Source organism: Halyomorpha halys, unplaced genomic scaffold (genome assembly GCF_000696795.3).
Source record: "Halyomorpha halys isolate HHAL.00 unplaced genomic scaffold, Hhal_1.1 Scaffold388.1, whole genome shotgun sequence".
In the NCBI taxonomy this organism is placed as follows: Eukaryota; Metazoa; Arthropoda; class Insecta; order Hemiptera; family Pentatomidae; genus Halyomorpha; species Halyomorpha halys.
Window position 1 is genome coordinate 257,218 of NW_027114767.1, and position 10,990 is coordinate 268,207.

The 10,990-nt window shown below is 31.7% G+C and overlaps 1 protein-coding gene across 6 annotated transcripts in view; it reads right to left on the bottom strand.

Moving 5' to 3' along the window:
• Trh (tryptophan hydroxylase) overlaps window positions 1–10,990 on the bottom strand; it is a 261,632-nt gene that overhangs the window by 3,713 nt on the left and 246,929 nt on the right. For all 6 annotated transcript variants that reach the window (XM_067051896.1, XM_067051895.1, XM_067051897.1 and 3 more), the window contains 8 exons: window positions 10,669–10,776; window positions 9,241–9,451; window positions 7,002–7,099; window positions 6,819–6,886; window positions 3,630–3,680; window positions 500–645; window positions 280–415; window positions 15–141 (listed from right to left, as the gene is read on the bottom strand). In XM_067051896.1, coding sequence (XP_066907997.1) covers window positions 15–141; window positions 280–415; window positions 500–645; window positions 3,630–3,680; window positions 6,819–6,886; window positions 7,002–7,099; window positions 9,241–9,451; window positions 10,669–10,776 — 945 coding nt within the window. The remainder of the gene's footprint in view (window positions 1–14; window positions 142–279; window positions 416–499; window positions 646–3,629; window positions 3,681–6,818; window positions 6,887–7,001; window positions 7,100–9,240; window positions 9,452–10,668; window positions 10,777–10,990) is intronic.

A 10,990-nucleotide genomic window follows, 5' to 3' on the forward strand; every position in this document is an offset into this window, starting at 1 on the left:
AAAAAAAGACTTACTGTTGCAAGCTTTTCGACATCATGATCCGAAGCACCGAGGGAAGTGAGTCCCAGCTCTTGTGAAAACTGAGCGAAACTTGGGCAGGCCAATAGAGGCATATGACCCAATAATTCATGGCAGCAATCCCTTAAAAATAATTTTGGATTTTAGTATTACTTAAAATTAAGTTTTAATGTATATATTTTATTTATATATAATTTTTTTGCATTTTAGTACTACTTAAAATTAAGTTTTAATGTGTGTATATATATATTTATTACTTACGGTTCTGGTGTATAGTATGGATCAGAGCTGTGCCTGATATATTGTGTGCAGTGGAATACTCTGAATGCCAAACCAGCTAGGAAGTCTCGAGCAGACAAATATCCAGCTACTGGTCTTAGCTGGTAACCTGTTTTTCCTGCATTTGTTAAAATATAGATTCATTATTATATTATAAATTTTCAAGAATTAATGATATTTACTTAAAAAATTGAAAACCCACTTTTGAGGTACGTGCTGATATCTTGAAGCTGTGGGATGTTGTCCTCTCTGTATCCACAATATTTGACCAGCTCTGGCCAGTTATCCAGGTATTCTTTACAGGCATGTTTGACATATAATCTGTGGAGTTCTCTAAATACCGTACCCCTAAAAATAATAAACAAACACTACAATTTAAAAAAAAAAAAATGATAATTTTATTTTTTTACTTTAAATAAATTTTCTTATCATGTCATATATTGACGTGTCTGTATGTAAAATAAAGATTGGAACATTTAAAAATTCAAAAATAAATTGACTTAAAAATTACCAATTAAAATATTTTTAACTATACACAAGCGATGACGAAAATCTCTTAGAACGGTATATACCTATGAATTACTTATTTTAATATGAATTAAAATATAAATAAATAAATTAATAAAAGTGCTTTATTTTGCCTTTAGGTTAAATATAAAACATAATTGGGTTTGATTTTTTTTTTTTGTACAGAATTCGATTACCATTCAAATGTTAGTATAACATTAAATATATTATAAATATTAGTACAACTTATATATATTACTTTTTGTGTTTTGTATAAATAACGTTTTCTTTTCTTTATATTTTTCCCTTCTATTCTCTAGATTTATTCTATATAGAAATAGTTATTTATTATTTTTAAAAGAAGAATTTTGGCCAATTTCTTAAAAATCACTGGATCTGTTTTGACGCAGTCACACATCTCAATTTACACATATCTCTTGGCTATTAAACATAAAGTGCCCAGTTTGGTGCACAGGCATGGGGATCAAAAATTTAAAAAAAAAAAAAAAAAAAGGGCAACAAAATGATGACGAATATAGACAGAAGTCATATGAGGACTTGATCATTAAATTATAAGAATATCTTAATGCACAATAGTCAGAAGTTCATTTTTGATAATTTTAGGGAACTCAAAAACAATATTTTCAATACATTTATATCAATCGTTAAATGGCTAATCAATAGTTTTTAGGCGTCTCTAATAAATGAGTGAATATACTTGGAACATTGGGGGTTAGGAACAAAACTTCACAAAGTATAAAATGATATAAAAATGTCAAAATTGAGTAAAATGATTTTTTTTTTTTTTGCATTTAACAGTCTTTCCACACAGAGCTGAATCGTCATTTATTTTCCCAGATTTATCTTGAGTTTAAGTTTGTTGAGGAAAGGGGCGAACTTTGAAAGAAGATGAACTCTCGTTCATTAGTGACAGAGAAGGAAGAGATAAGAAACATCATAAATGGAGTTGGGATATTTTTAACAACTGTGGAACTTCTCGGATTGAGAGAGAAGGCGGCGCTTGATTGCGCTCATTGACAACCAGTCACGGAGATATTAGATTAGCCTAATCCTATATTTCGGCTCGGCTCCTGCCTCCTACCTCCATGTACAGCTTGAAGAGTTTTGGGGAGTTCAAGATTGGTTCCGTAACTCCCATAAGTTTAATAAACTCGTATTTATGGTCTCATCTAGTATTCTCAATCCAATAGGATATCAAGTAAGCTTAAATTATTGCGCATATGTATATTAAGCTCTTTCTTATGTTATTATACCTCAATTGTAAATTTAACATAATGCTAACCTGACCTGATTTTATAGTTTAAGTACTCTGCATACCACCTGATTAGCACAGCTTAATAAATTACTGAACACGACACCATTGGAAAGGATATTCAATGAGTAATTATTGCCAATTATATCTAGCATACCATAGCAAAGAGTATCTATTCCTGAGTTATATACTGGGTTGTAAAATAAGTTCGTAGCGTTTTTCAACATTTCAATTTAATCCTCTTGAGTTTATAAAATCATGTTTACTTGGTTAATAATGTTTACGTATTTAAAAAAGGATTGGTTAAGGTGCTTTTATGCATCAGTTTCAACCAAGATTCCTTATCTTTAAGGGTATTTTGCTTGCTCAAAATGGAAGAGAAAAAAATTCATTTTCGTCATTTAATGATATTTTATTTCCGAAAAGGAAACTCCGCTGCACACACGGTTAACAAAATTTGCAGTGTGTATGGCGATGATGCCTTAGGAGAAAGCATCGTCCGTAAAAGGTTTGCTCGGTCCAGAACCTGAAATTTGAACTTGGAAGGCGCAAAGCGCTCTGGTCGTCCTTCAACTGTTGATAACCAAATTCAAGCATTGGTCTCAGACACCCTTCACTCTACGGCACGGGATATCGCATATAAAGCTTAACATATCTTATACTAGTGTCTCATAATCGCAAAGGCATACTTTTCCATCACGATAACGCCCTCCTTACGTGTCTTTGTAGACCCGGTAAAAATTATTGGAGTTTGGCTGGGATGTGATCCCCCACCCACCCTATTCAGCAGACCTTGCCCCTCCAGATTTTCACTTATTTCGGGCCCTTAAAAACTCTCTTAACGGGAAACATTTTAATTTTCTGGAGGATTGCGAAACGCACGTAGAGGAGTTCATTGCGCAATAGGTTCTGGGAGGACGGAGTGAAAAAATTACCTGAAAGATGGCTACATGTAATAGATCAAAATGGATTATATATAATTGATTAAATATATTTACAAGAATCTGAAGTTTTTATTGATATCACCAGTTAAAAACGCTTCGAACTTATTTTACAACCCAATATATGTATGTAATAATTTTGTAAGAATTGTAGGTCGATAGAGATATATATAATATAAATAGAAATACACAAATAAATAATTGAATGCTGTTTCTTGAACCCCTATAAGTCGTAGAAACGCCGTAAACTGCTATTAACATAGCCGTTAATTGCTATGTTTCAGTCGAAGAAACGTCAGGGACATAGCAATTAACTATTGTAGAAAATAATAATAATAATTCAGCATTTGCAAAGTTTACTCTAATGTAATTAGGTAATTTCTAGTCTCACCAAACCTGAAATGGTTTTTCTACAGTAAATGCATTTTGTTTTGGTTGTGCATTTAAACATTTTGTTTTGGAAGTAGGACTGTACGATAGAGAAAAGTACAGTTAAACATTAGACCATTGTTGAATGTACATTCAATTATTAAACATATTTTATTGATTGAAAAAAGGCAGTTAGTAAGTTTAACTGTATATAAGTATAGCAGTGATTATATATTTCTTACCATGTTTTTATTTCTTCAGGAGTATACTGAACTTTAGGGATTGACTGCCCACTGAAACATTTTATAAATAACATAATTATTATAAAATCAAATTTATTATCATTTTTTTGGGGATATGCAAAAAGGATCAATGCGATTGAAATCAACAAAGTTAGCTATAGCCCACTCACACCGTATGACAGCGAAGAAGAGAATCAGTTGAACAGTTTAAATGTTAATGAGATTTTTTTTTCATTTCACCGTATATATGAATATTGTCAATAATTTAGATGAAAATAAGAATAATTAGGTAAATAAATGTGAGTTCATAAATTTATTTTTTAAAGGATTTACAATATGTTTTTTCTACCTAACCTACCTTTTTAAGACACTAGGTAACATCAGTTTTAACTCACAATTGCTGCGTAGGTTCAATCTCGGTTTATCTTATTCATGTGTGTGGGTTACAGTTTGTTTTTAAAAGACGTAAATTACAGAGTACTTTAGTGCTCTGTGTTCAAAATATTTATCTATTTTTAGTAAACAGATCAATCTCATATTCTTAAATCAATATTATACTTAATCTTTTATCATAAAAATTCATTTTATTACAACGAATAGAACATCATTTACAAAGTTAAATGTCAGCAATATTACATTGATGAGACATGATAACATACAAGAAACATGAATATATACACTGGATAATATAAAGTATAAATAAAAAAATCCCAAAGAACAATTACACCATAGAACAACAGCTACTCTAGAATAATCAATAACCCTAGTTTTGATTTTGATGTTAAAATTTTAAATAAGACCATAGATTCAAAAATTAGAACATTTATTGAATCAATTTACATCACCAAATATTAGATCGAGTCATAAGTAACTTCTGATGCAGCTAAGTAAAATCTATTGTTCGTATCTACCCGTTATGAATTACCAACAAGTTTTTGTTTTCACTATAAGACGAGGCTTCAGTTAGTCTTTTGCCAACTGTTTTATGTGATACACGTTACGTTAAACTGTTTTTTATTTAACCTCTGAAATGGAGGGTCAAACGTTCGTCATGTAATGTTTTGGGAATTTAAACAAGGCGACTGATCTTTTACGTATGTTTCCATAATTCAGATTGGATATTACCTTTTTCTATCAACGCTACTTGAAGGTATACGGTGAAATACTTATCTGATGTTTTGCTATGTCCGTTCCATATGAATTCTATTAGAAATATTTGGAGGTGAGGGGCCTACACGTATTGTTTAAACAGAAGAGAAAAAATAAAACAATTAATAGTTATAGACGAAAGATAATAGAAAATAATAAAAAAAAAAAGTCAGAAGTCAAAAAAGGAGTTAAAGGGTGATGTTTATAGGGTTTCTGGAGCCTTTCCTGCCCTGCCACCTCGCAGGAAGGGGGGATAAGGTGACTGATCGGAAGATAGGATTGAGGGGTGATTGATCGGGCAGTTAGAAATTGTTTTATATTATTCCTTTCTGGAAATTCGACATTGAAAGACGAACCGAGGGCGGGACGTCCTTCCGACTTTGAGGAGAACCTTTTAAAGGCAACATTAGAGCAAACTCCACATCAATAATAACTAAAGGAGGTATAGCAGAAAGGTTGAATACAACACAATCAACTGTTAACCGCTACTTGGAGAAATTAGAAAAAGTTAGGAGTAAGGCAAGCAAGTTAGTATGGGTACATCAAAATCTCAGAGAACGGAATGTCAAACGCCATAAGTCTGTTCTCAAAGGTAAAAATTGAGCATTTTTTAAAATATTGTTGTAACAGGCGATGAAAAATAGGTTACCTTTCATGATATCGTCTGCAAAAGACAGTGGCTTGATAAGAATCACCCACCCCTACCAGATCCGAAAGCAAACCTCCATGGCAAAAAGATTTTATTGTGTGTATGGTGTATGGATTGTCAAGGAATAATTCACCACGTATTGTTGAATTCAAATTTAACGATTACTACGGATAGATACGTTCAGCAGTTAGTCAAGAGAAACTCCATGAAAAGCACGTCCTGCACTCGTCAATCGGCAAAACGTCATTCTTTTACGCGACAATGCGCAACCATATACAGCAAGGGACTCAAGAAAAAATTCTTGAGCTGAGATGGTCTGTTTTGCCACATCTATCTTACTCCCCGGGTCTAGTCCCGACAGACTACCACCTTTTCTGTTCCTTACCTTTTTGATGGACCTTTTGAATGGAAAAACCTTAGAAAAACCTTGTATTCAGAAGACCAAGTCTCTTCCAGTCCAAATCAACCACATTTTACAAGGAAGGAATTGATAAACTGCCAGGAAGATGGGAGAAGGTTATAGATAATAATGGATGATACATAATAAATTAATATAGTTTTGTTATTTAATGAGAAAAAAATAAATGCCTTATAAAACGAAAGTTACTTATGACTCGACCTATAACATAAAAAATGTGGTGAATTATAAAACGGACATCAAAGAAATAGGCTATAATTTTTTCGACATAATTAATAAAATAAACATTTAATTAGTTAGCTTCTAGTAGATTCGACAGAGCAGTGTGCGGTTAGGGTAAGAAAATGAACAACATTAAATAGTACCTAGTCATATTGCATATTAAAAAAATAATTGAATCAGTTTTTTGAACAAATTGATGAATGTTCCAACTACCTCCTGTTGGATTATAAAATTATAAATATTTTTTGATTTCGATTTTCTTCTAATTAGTTCGTGGAAGACTAATCAAAATTTTAGCAATGTTTATGTAACAGTTATTTATGTAACAGTACCTCAATATATTTTTAATAAGACATTTGTCAATTATAATTATAATATAAATGTATTTTACTTATTAGTGATTTAGAATTTTTTTAATAATAGGAAAATGATTTATGTAAGCAAATTTAAGATTGTTTACAATGTTTAATTTATGATTTAATGAGTTAAAGCTCAAAGTGGGTTCGAAACGTCTTCTAATTAATTGATAAATGATAATTGAAGTTTTAAGGATTTTTTTATTTTCCCAGAAATTATTGTATAGAAAAATACTTCATTTCTTTATTTTCCTCTTCCTAAAATGAATAAATTCATGAAATTAGAAACCTCAGATGTTATTTCTTGCTATGTTGCTTCTACTTTATACGTCCAAGTAGGAGAAAATAAAGGATAAATTTCCCGTAATTGGGGGCTAGTGGAAATTGAATCTTACCTTTTGTAGTTCCTTGCGATACTGGCGAAAGTTTCTCTCCGCTTCCTGTATACAGGGTCCTTAAATCCCTGAAATATACATATAGGATATATTTTTAAAAAGGGGAAAAAATACAACCAAGTGATATATGTAATTTAATTAATTCAGTAATTGTTGAGTGAAATAATTTTGAATATTACTTACCGGGTGTTCAGCATCCAGCTCTGCACCGTACATAAGAACTTTTTGAGCTTTATCCAAATCCTGAATTTTTTTCGGGAACCATGGGATTTCTTCAAAATCTAAAAATTGGTGAAAGTGGAGAATAAATAATCATAAAACTAATAATTTAATTGTTCTCCTCGTCCGACCCAATTTTACTTATCCCAGCTATATTGATCTGATTATCGTTAAATATATACTAATGAAACAAATAAGTAAACAAAAAAAGAACCAGTGAGTGGGTGTGGTGATATTATATAAAAAAAAAAATAGATGCTTCACTATTTTTTTTTTTTTAATTTTATTGTTATTTGTTTAATTTAGTTTGATAACTTTTATTCTCTATAGTTAGGCAATATCTGCCAAAATACAAATAATATTATTTTTAAAAAACATTCAATTATTTTTGGAATGTTTTTATAATAACCTTTAATATGAAAATCTAAATTAATTCTGGCCGAAATTTTTCTCTCTTTTTTTAAAATAATAATAATGATGGTATAGAAAAAAAAAAGCTTATCAAAATTTGTGTATATCGCTGTTTTCTGTGAAAAGAGAAAATCCAAGAAATTGGGTATTTTCCTATTTTTACTGGAATTAATTTCACAATCAGAAATGTCTCAGGTTTTCAAAAATATAAAAATAATGTAGGTCTTTCACCCAAAAACAATGTTCCAGACTAAGTAAAATAGAAAATATATTCCTCTAAAAAATTTTGGTTCTCAATTTTTACTTAAAACCAAGGATATGTCTGATTTTTTTGAAATCTACCTTTTACCAATCTAACTAAACCAAATCTACTTTTTAAAATTTTTTATTTTTATTTATTCACTAGCTAACCCGGCAATGTTTCGCTATATTTGAGGGTGTATATAGACTTGTTGGTAAGTAAGGAGACATTCAGCTTTCGAACGGTTCTATTAACATAGGAATTGGAGAAAATGCAGAGGAGTTATGAAATATGAGCAATAGTCACTGGAAGAAAAAACAAATCCTGCAAATAAATCAAGGTGAAAAATTCCTATTTTTTTAATTCTTTTGAAAATGGGTATTTAGCTGTTCGAGACGACACTAAAACCGAATATAAAATGCTCTATTCTAAAAAAAAAATTTCTTAACTGCTTTACCACGAGCCACACCTTATGTTTTTATGATTTTTCGTAAATATAATATAGTTTAATAGAATCAGTAATACTTTTCTTATTCCTTGGAAAGAGACGAATCGATTGGTGTACAATAACAGTGAAAAAAAGCTTATACTTTCTGCCCTAAAAACCAAAAACGCTTAATTTTCTTCATAAATTTTTTTTTTTATGGTTATTCCAAAATAATCTATTGAAGACTTAGTTCTGTGATTTGAAGAATTGAGGCTAAGAAAAGATCTTTTCAACCTCATTTGGTGTCTACTATTCCCGAATGTAATCAGTATAATATCAGGCTAGTTCTGGGCACTTATCTGTTTCAAATACGATTCACAAGTTTCCAGCTAAACTTAAATACATATTAAATTAAAAATATTTATTCAATCTCACTGCCATAAAAAATTAATATTTGGAGCCTTACTATATATAAATTTTATGTTTATACTCCCCACAGAAACGACGTGCCAGGACACGTATTTAGGGTACAAGTTTTTTTGATTTAGTTTTAATTTCGAAACCAATGTGTGCCCCAGCACATTATAAAATTCAGAAGACGAAGGAAATAGTGCGGAATCAAAATATATATTGCTATATATATTCATGCTAAAAACAATAAATTTCAGAAATAGCGGTTATGGAAAAAAAAATACTCCCCGTATTTGTGTGTCGGAGTATAGAGGCCGACGACACGTCAAATTCTTTGATGGATTGAAGGCCTGCTGCAACCCTTTTTTCCGAGAGGTTACCCCTCCGCCAAGACCTGAGAGGTGCCAGAGCACGGTCCCCTTGGTCGATGTCTTCGACGAGGAAAGGGCTTTGGACTCTAATGTCGACCTATTCATAATCTAACCAGCGGAACGGCCCCTCTCCGTTCCAATAATTCAACTGGCGTAAGGAATGACAACTCCACCTGGACCCTGCACAAAACCTTAAAATGCCACAAGGCAATCCAAGGAATTACTAACTACCAGGTTAATTACAAACTACCTCCTATATGTATATATTCAATAACTTTGCGTCAGGAGGGTACGAAAAAAACAAAAAAAACGCTCGGTTGAAGCTATTTATCGAGGACTTACCAAAGCTGGCCGTGGATGACAGCGTGGGTTGAGGAAGCTCGACTCCTTCCTCGAAGGTGGTGAGGTTGATGGCAGCCACTTCCCTCCTCAGCAAGGACACGACCTGTTCCATCTTCTTGTTGTCGCACTCAACCTCCACCAAGATCTCAAACTCAGAATCTGCTCTAGCAGAAGGTCTGGATTCGATGTGCACCACGTTCACACCGAGATCCTGAGTGAGGAAGTAGTGTTCAATACCGAGTCAATTTGATTAGGAAGAAAGCAAGCTGGAGTAAATTAAAGTAAATAAAACTAGTTTTGCAAATTTGGAAATATATACACTTAAAAAGGTCATGAAAAGAACATTTACCACGAAAATTCATTGCCTTGGAGATTATAGCTGGTATTTCCGAAAATTATTCATCTTTACCTTGGTTTGGATGCTATAATTGTCTATCGAAGCAAAATTTTCCTACAAACTGGTTACTATCTTACGGGGAATTTATCGGTGGTAAATATTCAGAAAAAAATTGAGTTATAGTAGAGAAATTTGGATTTTTATGGGGCCCCTAAAAAAAGAAAAGCCCTTAAAAAAATCTCATCAAGACAACGGTCTGAGATTGATAGGCGATGTTGGTGGCAGTTCATTTTTAGTAGTTCCGTATCCCACCGTCAATTTCTTCCTAAACTCCTGAAACATGTCCTGGATACAAGTTGCATCTTTTACCCAGAGCTTGAGCTTAGTAACTTCTACCCTAGACCACCCGTGAGGGTAGTTACATGCGTTTAATAGAATACTTACAAGGGGAGGTTACGGACATGGGATCATCCGTTTCAATGATACTTGATCGAAAAATATTAGACAAATGTCCGAGGGTTCTTTGTCAATTCATAGAAAGTACATCTAAGGCGTCAATTTTGAACAAAATATTTTTATTTTTCAATTACAATTCCCAAGTGCATAGTCTCCCCTTGTTGGAGGAAAATATTTGTTTAAACTGATCTCGTTAAAGTTAAAAAAATATGAAGTAGTATCCTATTTAATTAACATTTGATTGAAAATAGTTTTATTAACTTGTTTATTGAAATAGTATTCATTTTATCCATATTATACTAAATAATTTATACTTTCTTAAACAATAAAACCACAAGATAATGTCCAGTAAATTTTTATATTTATTTCCATTCCCATTAGAAAAAAATTAAATAAATTTGAAATTGCGTTGTTTTGTTCACGCGACGTACATTATCAGTTTAATATCACGGCATTATCAATTTTAAGAATTATAATTATCCTCTCAGCTACTACATAAATTAACACCCATTTGAAAATTAACTCCAATGTATCCTTTAAGATAGAGGATGATGCGAAATTCTTGAAATCAATTCTGCACATAATTTGTATAGTAGTACTAAAATATAAAATATTATTGTTGAGTATAAAAATACCTGAAAGACTTGAAGAACTCTGGCCAGCCCACCGACTTGATTTTTCAAAGAGAATATGATGGAATTCCTAGGCATTGTGTTCGGGTTCCCAAACTCAGATGGTGGTAGCTTTGAAGGAAAAATGAATGAAAACATTAATCATACACATTTTTAGAATCATGGTTTTATTTATTTATAAATAAAATTATTTTAGGTTCTGTTTATGATTGATTTTAGAAAATTAAATCATCAGCTATTTTTTATGTATATAGCTTCCTAAACGTAAGATCTAGATATCTATGTTTATAAAAAAAATCAAACATATTCTTCATCTTATATCATA